At 46.5% G+C, this 15,830-nt stretch overlaps 1 protein-coding gene across 9 annotated transcripts in view; it reads right to left on the reverse strand.

Annotated features, from left to right (window-relative positions):
* The window catches only part of ADCY2 (adenylate cyclase 2), a 315,360-nt gene that overhangs the window by 82,295 nt on the left and 217,235 nt on the right, over window positions 1-15,830 (reverse strand). For all 9 annotated transcript variants that reach the window (XM_032957514.2, XM_032957515.2, XM_032957519.2 and 6 more), the window contains one exon: window positions 5,336-5,502. In XM_032957514.2, the coding sequence (XP_032813405.1) occupies window positions 5,336-5,502 (167 nt within the window). The remainder of the gene's footprint in view (window positions 1-5,335; window positions 5,503-15,830) is intronic.

Consider the following 15,830-nt stretch of genomic DNA (forward strand, 5'->3'; position numbering starts at 1 on the left):
AGCCTGCAGGGCAGCACGAGGTGGCAGCCTGCAGGGCAGCACGAGGTGACAGCCTGCAGGGCAGCACACAAGGTGGCAGCCTGCAGGGCAGCACAAGGTGGCAGCCTGCAGGGCAGCACGAGGTGGCAGCCTGCAGGGCAGCACAAGGTGGCAGCCTGCAGGGCAGCACGAGGTGGCAGCCTGCAGGGCAGCACGAGGTGGCAGCCTGCAGGGCAGCACAAGGTGGCAGCCTGCAGGGCAGCACGAGGTGGCAGCCTGCAGGGCAGCACACAAGGTGGCAGCCAGCAGCATTTTGCAGCAGCCGGATATCCGGTTATCCCGATCACCGACTTTCCCAAAATTTCAGGGGGGGCAAAGCCCCCGCAGCCCCCCCTGTGGCTCCGCCCCTGCGTGCGGTGCATTGTCGGTCGGGTGATTGTGTGCATTGGTGGTCTTTGTGTGTGGGCTCGTGTTCCAGACAGGAGCACAGCACTGTGCAGTTTACATATTTGACATATGTAATTTTTATGTTTTCATACGAGTGCTATAATGACCTTAAATCCATGCTGTGTTTTTCTTTACTGTGAACGGTTTTTTTAAAGTAATTTGTCCAAGTCAACTTGTATTATTGGAAATTGATTTTATTTAACAATGATTCATGTTGCGCTTCGTTTGGGATGTTTTTCTATCCTGTCGTGCGGTTGTTTTTGCTCTGATTTCTATTTGCTTTTGTCATTTTGGCAACCCAGGTGATTCTTGTAAGTGAGACTTGTCTCCTGGTTAAACAAAATAAACCTGAAACTCGCAGCAGAATGGACAAAGCTCAGTGCTGCTGCTCCTGCACATAACCTGTTGCCCTTAGCACCCCAGGTTGTGACTACAAGTCTCTATTTAGGGATAAATTGGCTCTGGGGATTTTTTTTTTACTTTCTTTACGTGATCATGAAAAACAAAATCGGGCTTCAGTCCAGCATAGAGATGCTTCAGTTTGAGTGGCTGTCATTGAGCATTTCCCTTAAATGCCGACTGTTTCAACAGACGTCGCTCGCTACTCTTTGCTTGGAGCTCGCGTGGTGTCGCCAGCAGAGGAAGTCCTCCGCCACCCACTTAAGATCCACAGCAAGAAGCTTTTTGTGTTTAGTTCATTGTCCTCCCCCCCCCCCACACACCTCCGATTAGCATGGTTGGCTACGTACGGTGCAAAATAAGTTTAAGTTCAAGATACAGAAGTGGTTTAAAATATCCCCCCCCCCCCCCCGTGTGAGGGAAGGTGCTTGTGTCGTGAGGGCATGATCAAGTTAAATCAGTTAGCATTTAATTGTAGTCGTGATGCCATGATCAAGTTCATTCAGTTAGCATTTAATGTTTAGTCATAGCCTTAATCTGGTCGACGACGACCCGTGGAATTTTGGTCAAGTCTTTCTCTGTGGATTTCATTCCACACATTTTCTTAGTCTGGGCGACTAAAGTCCCACACCTCCGATTAGCACGGTTGGCTGCGTACGGTGCAAAATAAGTTCAACGTACATGCATATGAAACATTCAGTCAACTAAACGCAAGTAGATATTGGTGTCAGAGGCAGTCAATGTTTCGCCACCCAATATTGTCAGGTCAGCCAATAGGCAGACTCGTTGATTTTGTCTCATCATTCACACTTTCGTCTTTGGTGGGTAGTAGTAGTCGTAGCCATTATAGCCGTTATAGTTCTCATGCTTAATAAGGGTGCCACGGTGGCTAGAAGTTAACTACCTTACTTGGTATATAGTGCATGGGTTCGATCCAGACCCTGACACCTATATATTTCTGTATGTCGAGTTTGCATGTTCTCCCTGTGATCGCGTGGATTTTTATTTGGGTCCTCTGGTTTTTTCCCGCCAGATTTAGAAACATGCGTTTAGAGTATTTGACTGCTATAAATGTCCACATGATAAGCCACTTCGTTGAGCTATCATGTTTTTTTCCCAGGTCGCTTCTGAAAAAGAGCCGTGTAGCTCAGTGGGCCTTACCTGGTCAAATAAAAAAAATGGTTTAGTTTAGACAGCGATCACCCAAAACAGACCATGGGACACATAACGACTCATAAACTCACAGTCGTCGTTGACTAAACTTTCTTGCCAAATGTTTTCGTCGCTGCTTTTACGAATTCAACGTGTTCTGCCGGAAAAGAGGCGCACTACCACAAGGAGGTGAGCAGTGGCTTTGTATCTGATCACTCTCGTGGAACTTCGGCAGGAGCTGACGCCTTCGCATGGATTGTGACAGGTTCATAATTAATGAGCGCTGTGCCTCTCGTTTGCTTCCTTTGGACACAACTTGGTGACTACAATGGTTCTAAAGGGATGATGATTCACGTCATGACATGACTCCGATAACAACACGGTTGGAATATAATTGGCAATGTGATAAAAATGACAACTTTAAAATAGTAGCGGTCATTTTTACTTCGGACATCGCCCATCTTGTGCTCAGGGTTTTGGCCGCGCGATATTGACCGAGGTCTGGGGCAGCAGTCAATTTCGGTGCACTATGGCAAAATCATCGCCATCCATCTCCGTCCTACCCGCCCGGCGCACCTTAACCCTAAACTATGAGCTGCAATGTCAATTAACTGGCAGGCAATTGTTTCGGCTGCTCTGCACCCTGTTTTAATATTCGATCATTTATCTGTGATGCCTGTCCCTCTATTCCTGCCCAATTCCAAATTCGAAAACTTTCCTGCTCTCCATTTGTCCATTTTACTTCTTTCACTTTGTGTTTTCATAAATAAAAAGTCCATAGCAAGGCATCGCCCTGCTCGAATGAGCATTGGGTGGTGGTTCGTGGTCTTAAGCCAGGAGTGGGAATTCCACGTTATTATGGCAGGGGATAATATAACTAAAGGACAACCACTCATCGGTAATCTTGAAGTGGTGCTCACTATTGTGAACCCTGTAGTGATGATGGATTGAGTTGTTCCCCAACCATGATTTAAACTCAGGAGTTGTGTGCCACAGGAACACTGAGACGTGATAATATTTCAACTGTATGGCCTCTTTTGTTTGCTGACACCCATACGTGTTGTATTTCCTTCATTACTTCTCATTTTATTCCTCGCATCCCGTTTCACGTTATCATTTTAATATTTCATGAACAACAAAAAAAAGTCTCAGCAGTGCTTTATTCACTGTTTGAAATGCGTAATGTTGACAAGACACATCTCAGCCTGACCTGACCATGCGTCCAGGATACAATGCACAGTGATTCTTGGTGAATGCACAAAAACGATGTAACAGCTACAGTAGTAACAAGACACAGCATAAAACTATTAAAATATTCCACTGCATGGTTTTACGCACTCAGGGTACAACGTATGTATGTAGAATTTCTTTCGTACCGTACGTAGCCAAAGGAACACATACAACCAGTATATGTTTATATGGCACATATCTCATAGGTGGAAATGTTTCAAGCCAGAAATAAACGTGCCATTTTTTTTCACACGCGACTACTTAAATATCATAGTAAAGATCAAGAAGTCATCATGGCCATTGACGTTTATACCCCGATATCTTGCCATCACTTTTTTACTCATGCCAGACCTTATGACTGTTGCACAATCAACACCCCGAGCCTCAGGGTCTGCTTGCAAAGTACCCTGCCATCTTTCCCTTGGCTGTTGACCTCTGAGTGCCGTTCCAATGCGTCTTGTGGCGACCCCGCACTCCTCCACCCAGCACACGTGCCCTGCCCTTCATAACCTCCTCTTCCTGGTAGCGTCCGCAGCGATTCACCGCAACAATCTATTTTGGCTCCAAAGTTGTTGACCCTATCTGCTAAGACATTTCTAGAATTCTGTGCCTACACCTACGCTAAGAAACACAGTGCTTTGTTCGAGTCAAAATCTGTGACCTCAATACAGACATCATTCCTGCTTCAAGCGGTCATCTCTTAGCACTAAAGTTAATATCTGTCTGTTTCTAAAGTTCTTGATATTTGACCTTCAGACAATCCATCCTGTTAACACAAGCACTGCAGTCATTCAAGTGCCTCCATGTTCAACCAAGCAATGGTGCAACACGAATCTCCACACAAGGACCTGAAGTAGTGGTGGAAATTACATATTATCATCGTGGAGGCTAATCTCTATATAATATGACCACTGTTGAGGTCCCCAATAGTGGTACTCGTTGGTTCTTTCGGTAAAGTCACGTCGATAGAAAAAAAGTGGAAAAAAAACACACTAATGCAGACTGTCGCCTGGTTATTAAGTTTGGTGAGTGTACTGGCAGTCTATAATGTAGACTGTAGCCTGGTTATTAAGTTTGGTGAGTGTACTGGCAGCCTACAATGTAGACTGCTGCCTTGCCTGGTACACAGGAGGTCGTGGGTTCGATCTTGACCTTGACGCCTGTATATTTGGAGTTTGCGTGTCTTCCCCGTTGTCGCATGGATTTTCCCCTGGGTCCTCCGGTTTTTTCCATCCACATTATGAAATCATAATGCGTTTAGAGCATTTGGCTTTTATACATTTCCACGTGATAAATCACTTCGTTCGAGCTATAATTTGTGATAGCCAGGTCGTTTCTGAAAAAGAGTAGTAAAGCTCAGTGGGCCTTAACTGGTAAAATTTAAAAAAGTTAGTAAATAGTTTTTATTGACTCCAGTGGGATGGGTCACCAAGTCAACCCCGAGCCAAGATTGAACATAAAAATGCCCCACCGTAAGTCGAGTGATACAACTAAACTGCCACCGGAGTAGATTATGATGATTATAAAGCTCGATTTAGCATATAAGCTTTCCACAGCCACGATGTAGTCAACTCCGGAAGCTGCCCGCGGCAGTGCATGGCGATTGCTTGAGAGAAGAATCGCTCAACGGAGAACCGCGCGCTGAAGACAATGGTCTCCGTTTCACACCGATATCTAAAACAATAAAATCGCATTTTAATCCATCGGCCCATGGGTCTTTTTCGAGCAATATATATTTTTAAAGCAGATAATTAGCCAGCCCAGGCGTGCGTCATGCCCACCTCACCGACATTGGGCCTCAACGTAATCATAATGACTTAAAAATGATAGTCCTTAAATAATTAATTGAACTCTAATGAAGTTTACATGATTACGCAAAAAATATCTTTGATTTCAGGGTAAATGCTGTCTTTTGACAGACCATGGGAAAATGCCTGAGAATATAACGTACGAATTATATTCCCAAATTGTCATAATTAGTTAGCGTTCACGCACCTCCGATAAGCACATGCAGTTGGGCTACGTGCGGTGCGAAAGAAGTTCAACATACATACACGCGTACGTGCAACTACAGCCACGAGGTCCCGAGCTACCCACCCCACCACCCACCCCACCCCCGGGAACCCACCTGACACTCTTGTGCCTCCGCACGTAGAGGTTGTGGAAGTTGTTGGAGTTCTCGGGCAGCAGCTGCTGCTGTTGCTGCCCGCAGAAGGGGCCCTTGAGGCGTTGGATGATCTCTGCCTTCATCTCCAGAGCGATGTGCGCCGGCAGCACGGACAGCAGCAGCCGCTCCTGTGTGTGTGCAGCGATAGTTCAATGCTAACGATGTGCCGTTTCATCGGGTGACTTTGCGTTGTGCATGTGCGTACGTTGAAATTCTTTCGCGCCGTATGTAGCCAACCGTGCTAATCGGAGGTGCGGGGGGAAGGAGAACGAACTAAACACAAAAAAACAGTTCTGAAGAAATGAGTGTCAATCTAAATTTATAAGTGCATAGCTCCAGTGGTTTCCTAATATATATCTATCGGAAGGAAGAGCATTCCAGATTGACGCTGAAGCGCATCTGAAAACGCCAAAAGTTATTGCCGCTATCTTGGCGTGGTCTGGGACCGTTTTGTTGCCGTTTTTGCTGCCTTGTCCAAGCTTAGTAAATCGGACTTAAATAATTAGTTTTATGAATATATATATAAACACCCAGGTCTGTCATTCTGTGACTGTGTCATTGTGATTAACGCGGCACGGATTGGTTGAAGTGCATCACGTGACCGCGAGCAAGCAGCCAACCAGAGGTGCGCCCCTCACAAACATGTATGCCCCCCAGGTGATGTTGCTCCGTAATAAGGCGCTGTGGGCAGCTGATCTGCCACCGCGCTCACGGGCATACAGAGGTGGGGGCCGAGGGGGAGGGGGGGGAATCCCCCCTCCTCCATACGACCCCTTCAGATAGCACCTTGCAAATAATCCTCACAGTTCTTTCAGTGATTAATAAGTTATAGCTCTTAGAAGTGAATGTAAATATCACAACTAAAGTTTAAATACATTTTCATTCATTCACATTAAAGTTGCATCGCGGGATCGTCACAAAAGTTACGTAGAGTGAAAGTTTTAAGTGAAAGCCGCGTAAAGCCGCTCTTATTTGACATATTGAAAGTCCTAAAGTACGACAAAGCCGTTCGCGTTCTTTTTACAGTACTCCACAATAATACTTTTCAATAATACCTTTGACGGTAAAATACACGTGCACTACACACACATATCTATGACGTACGGACATATACACACGGTTCTATTTACATTAGTACTGTAGTTTTTTTGGTGCTTAAATCCACTGCTGGATGAAGGCCCACCGCACGTTGTGCGAGTGGATCGTAAGGATTTACTTGACCAGTCTGTTGGGGGGTGCCGCAGGCTGTGGTTGTTGGGGGTGCTGCAGGCTGTGGTTGTTGGGGGGTGCTGCAGGCTGTGGTTGTTGGGGGGTGCCGCACGCTGTGGTTGTTGGGGGGTGCTGCAGGCTGTGGTTGTTGGGGGGCACCGCAGGCTGTGGTTGTTGGGGGGTGCTGCAGGCTGTGGTTGTTGGGGGGTGCTGCAGGCTGTGGTTGTTGGGGGGTGCTGCAGGCTGTGGTTGTTGGGGGGTGCTGCACGCTGTGGTTGTTGGGGGGTGCTGCAGGCTGTGGTTGTTGGGGGTGCTGCAGGCTGTGGTTGTTGGGGGGTGCTGCAGGCTGTGGTTGTTGGGGGGTGCTGCAGGCTGTGGTTGTTGGGGGGTGCTGCAGGCTGTGGTTGTTGGGGGGTGCTGCAGGCTGTGGTTGTTGGGGGGTGCTGCAGGCTGTGGTTGTTGGGGGGTGCCGCACGCTGTGGTTGTTGGGGGGCACCGTAGGCTGTGGTTGTTGGGGGGTGCCGCAGGCTGTGGTGCTGCAGGCTGTGGTTGTTGGGGGCGCTGCAGGCTGTGGTTTATTTACATTTAGTGACTTGCATACCTTTTTCTCTATTTTGCACTGCTATCGTTTTTTCTGTATTGCTTGAAACCTGCTGACTGACCCGCCCATACTGGACATCTCTGAAAAAGAGCTTTATAGCTCATCGGATTCCTCCAGTATAAATACAGATTCTGAGTCTGGCGGGGAAGGGGGGGGGGGGTTCAAGCGTTCCGAGCACTCCACTTGAGCCGGGTTCACACCTGAGCTATCGGTTGTGCAACTCGGTTGCATGCAACTGAATCGCCTGTATCTGGGAATCTCTGCAACCGGTTACTTATTGTTGCTTACAGTTGCCTGCTCTACTTTCAAGTGACGATCAGGCATGGTGACCAAGAACCCCCTTTAACAGACTGTTGGAGAGAGTGCTGGCACGGCACACGAGGGAAGTGGGTGGCCAACACCACAGCACTCGATATTCATTCAAGGTTGAGTCGACCGAGGGGAGGTCTAGGACCAGTTCAAATATTCGCCACTGTTATTGGTCATGAGCGGTAATCGAACTTGGGTCGCTGAGTTTGTAACGCGGTGCGCTAGCCACTTCATGACACCCCCCCACCGCACACACAGTCCAGCGGTCACGTCCAAGCGTCTCCCTGCTCAAACGAGTGAGGAGTGGCGCTCATATTCATTGCAGGCCTTGGGTCAGTCGTGGAAATTACATATTCCCAGGGCAGAGCCTATTCCATCCACAAGATGACCACTGCTGACGCAAACAATATTGTACCGCTCTTCTTGTCTATGTAGCAATGACTGGCTGATCGGCATAACCAAGCAGATTAAACTATCGTCCATTAGGGCTGAGATACAATCAGTCATTCATACTTAAATACACATGTATTTGTTTTATTTCCGTTCCAAATAATCCTATATTGGTATCCCCATGTTTCAAACATCACCCTTATTACGTCTCCCAACATCGAATTGCCAGTAAGATTAATACTCCGACGCCAGTGAATATCTGGGGAGGTATTTTAAAACGTTTGTTTTCACGTGCTTTGAAAATGTTGATTTAAATATGTGAATTTATAGAAGAAAAATACATCTTGACTTTAAGTAGATTTCAGTTAACATACTTCCGCGAAACATCATCTCAAGACCATCCTCATGTGCATCTTACCATCAAAGTATAATCGCGACACATAATCGTATTTTGCATTATGAGATACACTGAATAAAACAGTGACGAGAGACCTCATCAGAGACTTGTCTGCTCATGCGATGTCCTCATGGCACTCTGACACTACCCCCGGACGTCTGTGTTATTCACTGTCCCTGTTCAAGTACAGGCCTGTACAAGAAATAAGTAATATAAAAATATATTTAAAACACACGCTTTAATGAAATGTACCGTACTAGCAATGGAAGAACTCCACGACTCCAGGAAGTGGCCCCGAAGCTTGCCACAACGTAAGGGGACCGTGGTGATTTACAGCCAACGTCAGTTGAGCGTGGACAATTAGACCCAAGCCGAACCATAGCATATAAAAAATAATGTTTAAAAATATTTATTTTTAATGATAGAATATAGTATTGTCATCAGTATGAGATAAGTATACCAAGTTTGCAGTCGATACCACATTGGGAAGTGGGTAAAAATTGAGTTACAAGATTTGAGGATACAACAACAGAGTTAATAAACATTCGTGCGGAGGGAGCTGGTAGGAACGTTGGGTTGCTCGGTCAATGGCCAGGGTCAACGGCGGCACCACGTGGTGTGTTCAGCAAATATGCCCGACTGTGAGGGCGGGCACAAGCCGGCGTGAGTAGGTTAAACGTTGAGTTTTATAAGGGCACCACGGGGTGACCAGCACCTCCCCACCCAGCCCCACCCCTCCCACCCCCCACCCAGCCCCACCCCTCCCACCCAGCCCCACCCAGCCCCACCCAGCCCCTCCCCACCCTCCCCTCCCTCCCCTCCCTCCCCTCCCCAGCCAGCCCAGCCCCTCCCCACCCAGCCCCACCCCTCCCACCCCCCACCCAGCCCCACCCAGCCCCTCCCCACCCGGCCCCACCCCTCCCACCCCCCACTCGGCCCCACCCAGCCCCTCACCACCCTCCCCACCCTCCCCAGCCCCTCCCCACCCTCCCCTCCCCACCCAGCCCCTCACCACCCTCCCCACCCTCCCCTCCCCACCCTCCCCAGCCCCTCCCCACCCTCCCCTCCCCACCCAGCCCCGCCCTACCCTCCCCTCTCCACCCAGCCCCACCCCTCCCATTTTATCCGGGTGTCCGGATACACGTGGACAGACATCCACAGACATACACAACAATTAATCCCCTGCCTCCTGTGATAATCCCGGTTGGGCTTCCAGTCCACTACATTTCCTACCAGTAAAAGCGTGTAAAATGCCTCCTTCCTCCAGAATGCCAATGTACGGCCATATAATGTACTAGCTGTACTACCCGCCTTCGCCCGGGAATTGGATTCACCACACCCGGCCGCCTTTGTCTCCCCAGTGGCGATGTTCACACCACAACAGTTACTCGTTTGAGGCTGAGTCGACCTAGGGGAGGCCCAGGACCGGTTCAAATAATCGTCACCGGTGGTGGCCGTGAGCGGGAATCGAACTCGGATCGCCGGGTTCGTAGCGCAGCGCGCTAACCACTACACTACAATGCGTTACGCTTCCACACAGGCACACACACACATACACACACACAGACACACATACACACACACAGACACACACACAGCGCGCTAACCACTACACTACAATGGGTTACGCTTCCACGCAGACACACACACAGCGCGCTAACCACTACACCACAATGCATTACGCTTCCACGCAGACACACACACATACACACACACATACACACAGACATACACAGCGCGCTAACCACTACACTACAATGCGTTACGCTTCCACGCAGACACACACACACAGACACATACACAGCGCGCTAACCACTACACTACAATGCGTTACGCTTCCACATGCGAGGGTCACGTGACAGATTTGAGGTCACAGCTCACCGTGCAAAAATTATATGCATTATTAAGCTCCCCTCCCCCCCCAAAAAAGTGTATTTTTATAATTTTTGCATGGTGTACAGTTTGGAGAGTACCCACATGGCAAATTTCAAGTTCGTTGCATGTCGGGAAGTACGCTAAACATTTCACAACTTTGCCTTTTATATATATGGAGATAATTGAGATGCCCTATGACTCCAAATTGTGTTGCATGACAGTGACATCATCTGAAGCTGGTATGTTAGCCTCCTGTCTCATGACCCCAATAGAGTTTAACGACCTTGTCAGATACTATACTGTCAGTCTATCGTATGAAGACTCGGGCAGCAACTTATGAATGCATTCATAATAAATAAATAAATAAAATCCTCTGGGTTTTTTTTTTTCAGGAAAAAAACCCGAAGTGAGCTACATCATTGCACAGGGCAGTAACTTGAAGAATAAAGTCACTAAGGTGACCAGAAGTTGCTCATACTCGTTGGTTCTTTCGGTAAAGTCACGTAGGTAAAAGAAAAAAATAAGTTAATCAAATCACGACGTTTCGAAGGCAACACAAGCTTCCGTCATCAGGTGTAACTAGCACAGCAAAATTACTGTAAAATGACCAGAAGTTATTCATGCTTGATGAAACACACAGTAGGGATGTTATGTAAAAAAAAAATACTTAGAAATGACCAGAAGTTATTCATGCTTGATGAAACACACAGTAGATTTGTTATGTAAAATAATTCCGCTGAATGTGCATGGTGCTAAATCTCATTATTATAGGTCCAAAGGGCAATGACCATGGAAAATGTGGTCATATGAGTGATGAGATAGTTCATTATCGGGGCATATGCATTTAAACATGTTTAATGCAGAGCACACATGGATATAATTTACATGATCGTTGCTTGGCCTGGTAATTTGTTATCTTGATGTCGTAGATGTATGCTTTCAGATTATATTTTTGGAGTTTTGGTGACATTTCCATTGAAACCAGAAATAAAATTAAAATGAGGAATGGGCTGGTACCGATGTCCCCGAGTGGTTATGAGCCAACGAAAGCTATTCCATATTCCCATGGCAGGGACCAGTCTCTCCACTGGACTACCAATGTGGACATCAGATTAAAAAATACATTTGCATCAATCATAGAGCTCTAATTGATAAACTGTTTAAACAAGAACTGGTTGAATAAGACAGACGATATTCAAGTACGGATCGATTTCAACAACATGTGTTGATACCTATGTTTTACAGGCAGGAATTTTATTATTTCTGAAGACACTACAATAACAACGCACACACACACATACAACACCAAATGAGCCTTGGCACGATGCAGGTTCGTGATGCACGTGCGATTAAATGACCTTACGTTGATGCGGCCACAAGATGTCTTGTTGAAATGGTGAGGCCACGGGGTTTTTAATGAGGCAAAAATGTACGCGCGCCGCCAATACCTGTAAACGAAATGCCGGGGACGGGACGCGGCACGTAGCGGGAAACTAATTCGGTGTCAAGGGCCAGAATAAAAATGAATACATCGATGTAGCTATCTGCTCTGGTGCTGCCAGGGCTATCGTGCCCTCTGTGACAGAAACGGTGTTCATCAAAATGGTCCGGAAAAAAAAGAAAAAATTGGAAAGCGAATTTGTAAGCAATTATTGTACGCAATTCTGCGAGATGTACACACGGGCAATGCATTTTGAAATGCGTGATTACCGAAGTGGCATACTATTCACGTACAGTGAGAGAAAAAAGTATTTGATCCCCTGCTGATTTTGTACGTTTGCCAACTGACAAAGAAATGATCAGTCTATAATTTTAATGGTAGGTTTATTTGAACAGTGAGAGACAGAATAACAACAAGAAAATCCTGAAAAACGCATGTCAAAAATGTTATAAATTGATTTGCATTGTAATGAGGGAAATAAGTATTTGACCCCCTCTCAATCAGAAAGATTCTGGCTCCCAGGTGTCTTTTATACAGGTAACGAGCTGCGATTATGAGCACACTCTTAAAGGGAGTGCTCCTAATCTCAGCTTGTTACCTGTATAAAAGACACCTGTCAACAGAAGCCATCAATCAGATTCCAAATTCTCCACCATGGCCAAGACCAAAGAGCTCTCCAAGGATGTCAGGGACAAGATTGTAGACCTACACAAGGCTGGAATGGGCTACAAGACCATTGCTAAGCAGCTTGGTGAGAAGGTGACAACAGTTGGTGCGATAATTCACAAATGGAAGAAACACAAAATAATTGTCAATCTCCCTCGGCCTGGGGCTCCATGCAAGATCTCACCTCGTTGAGTTGCAATGATCATGAGAACGGTGAGGAATCAGCCCAGAACTACATGGGAGGATCTTGTCAATGATCTCAAAGCAGCTGGGACCATAGTCACCAAGAAAACAATTGGTAACACACTACGCCCTGAATGACTGAAATCCTGCAGCTCCCGCAAGGTCCCCGTGCTCAAGAAAGCACATATACATGCCCGTCTGAAGTTTGCCAATGAACATCTGAATGATTCAGAGGACAACTGGGTGAAGGTGTTGTGGTCAGATGAGACCAAAATGGAGCTCTTTGGCCTATGACCCCAAGAACACCATCCCCACCGTCAAACATGGAGGTGGAAACATTATGCTTTGGGGGTGTTTTTCTACTAAGGGGACAGGACAACTTCACCGCATCAAAGGGACGATGGACGGGGCCATGTACCGTCAAATCTTGGGTGAGAACCTCCTTCTCTCAGCCAGGGCATTGAAAATGGGTCGTGGATGGGTATTCCAGCATGACAATGACCCAAAACACACGGCCAAGGCAACAAAGGAGTGGCTCAAGAAGAAGCACATTAAGGTCCTGGAGTGGCCTAGCCAGTCTCCAGATCTTAATCCCATAGAAAATCTGTGGAGGGAGCTGAAGGTTGCCAAACGTCAGCCTCGAAACCTTAATGACTTGGAGAAGATCTGCAAAAAGGAGTGGGACAAAATCCCTCCTGAGATGTGTGTAAACCTGGTGGCCAACTACAAGAAACGCCTGACCTCTGTGATTGCCAACAAGGGTTTTGCCACCAAGTACTAAGTCATGTTTTGCAGAGGGGTCAAATACTTATTTCCCTCATTAAAATGCAAATCAATTTATAACATTTGTGATATGCGTTTTTCTGGATTTTTTTGTTGTTATTCTGTCTCTCAATGATCAAATAAACCTACCATTAAAATTATAGACTGATCATTTATTTGTCAGTGGGCAAACGAACAAAATCAGCAGGAGAGCAAATACTTTTTTCCCTCACTGTACCAAAACAGTGACAGCTATCTATAGGTCAAAATTATTTGATATTTGCATTCATGACTGTACTGCAGCATACATACTTATATATATATATATACCCAGTCATGTAATGCATTGTTTAGAGTGCTCAACTCACAATCGAAAGGTTATAGGTTAAATTCCTGGTCAGGGGTTAACTCAAACGATCATGCATCTGGAGAACATGGCATTGGTGTTACTCCAGAGGATCCACAACGCTGCCGTGAGACGCATCCGCAGCACGTCGCTCCGATCCTCACATCCCTCCCGCTGGCTCCCAATCCAGTCCCACATAAACTTCAAGATCGCTCACGGTCAGCAAAATCCTGCATGGACGCGACTTCACCCACCGCGCTCCTCGCTTCTCACTCTACTCCCATTCACACGCTCTCCACCCCAGCAACCAAGGCTTTCTGTCAGTCTTCCTCTGAAGCCCCCCCCCCCCCCCCAAATCATCCGTGTTGTTGACTCCCCGCCCCAGGTCAAGTCCAGGATAAAATCATTGTTCTTCCACTCTGCTTATAAATGACGCTCTTAGTAAAAAAAAAAACACGTATGTAGAGTATAGAGAAAGACCAAAGATGCACTGCATTGGCATTAGCGAACAACAAAACGCACTGCAAGGAAACCGTGAAGCTGGTACAAGACATGAACAGGGCGAGCAATCTCATTCGTCGCCACGTCCTATGAAGACAGAAGAGAGCTCAAGGCGAAGCGCAGAGAGTATATTTCCACATCTTTTGCCCATGATACACACCTCTCATTTTTATAGGATATAAAGATGCCGTATTATTTAAATGATTTATTAAATCATATTGGAATTCCCCCCCCCCCCCAATCTATCATTAGCACGGTTGGCTATTTATGGTATGAAAGAAATTTAACATACACACATACATACGGCTCAGGACCACGAATGCATATTATCAATGCTCGTTTAAGCTTGGAGACACTTTGATTTAACTACGTATCACATCGATTTTTTTCACAGTTATTTGACACCCCTAAACCATATCATTGTATCGCATGCTGAAATGTAACCCGTATCTATATGCTACACAGCATTATATTGTACTGTATGTTCATTCGCATGTTGGGTCTAGAATTAAAAAAAACAATTTGAGCATTCACATCACTGATTTAAAGGCCAAGTCTCAGCTGACTCGACGGCGCTTTTGGTTGAAGCAGCGTTGACAAGAAACAAAACGTGGGTTTGTTCTCCAGTTTGACGACGACTAAGCACACCTGTGCTTTGACAATTCAACGTATTGCCACGGTTGCACGTGACCATTTCATGTACTCCTCTTTGGACGACGAACAGAAATCTCAGAATGCGATGGGATATTCCACAATCGATGCTTGGAACAAACGCTCACTTATCAATGAGCAGGTCACGAATGCACTAGGGGGTCATCAAAAGGTCAGTGGTGTCACGCGGACAGGCAGTAACTGAAAGTAATTAACAGGTGTGATGTTAACGTGCAGTATGCCTGACACGTAACACACCACCGATGTTTCGATTCGCACGGTTGGCTGCGTACGGTGCGAAAGAAGTTCAACATACATAGGCTGTGTCGAAAACTCCTATTTTACGAGTCATGTAAAAGGGGGGGTGGGGGGGGCGGCGGCGGGGGTCATATTTGACGGGCGATCGGGGGGTCACGTGTCGAGCGTTGGCGAGCGTGAAGAGAGACGGGCGCATGCGCTGCGTCGCTGTGGACACAGTTTGTTTATCCCGTATACTCCACGTACATTCTACTTATTCACTTATTGATCATTCCTGGAGAGCCACACCGAGTCGTAGGTCTCTTTTCAGGAGGGTCCTGATCCATTTTGTTGTCCGATTGGATTACTCTGCAATTATTATTATTCGCTTTTATCATAGTTCTTCATTTTATTGGAATTTCGAGAGTCGTCATTGATGTTGTTGTTATCAGATTTCTATTCCGCTTAGATTTTATCTATATTTGTAAGTGGAGTTTTATTTTTACGTGCAGCGCTTTATGATACTTTCATATGCAAGTCACTTTATAAAAGAGGCTATTATGAGTATTATTTGTTTTTTTATTTCGAGATGTTTTCAGCCGATTAACAGCGAGTGTCTATTATACGTGCGGGAGTAAACCGGAGCACCTGGATAAAAAAAAAAAACTCCATGCACGCGAGGGGGCAATGCTGTATTTACCCCCGTACAGATGGAAACAGATGGCAATTAGTCCACTTGCTATACAATGCCTTCTCCTGGAGAGCCAGGGTATGGCACCATAGCGCCCACGGGAAGGGAGTTTCACAACGGTGCGATCTGCCAACCCTCACTTCCTCCACGGTGCTGGATTTACAGGCGTGCACAGCCACCACCGCCCCGGCATGATA

This window comes from Petromyzon marinus, chromosome 20, assembly GCF_048934315.1.
Source record: "Petromyzon marinus isolate PM22_M1 ecotype Great Lakes invasive population chromosome 20, UKy_Petmar_22M1.pri1.0, whole genome shotgun sequence".
Lineage (NCBI taxonomy): Eukaryota > Metazoa > Chordata > Hyperoartia > Petromyzontiformes > Petromyzontidae > Petromyzon > Petromyzon marinus.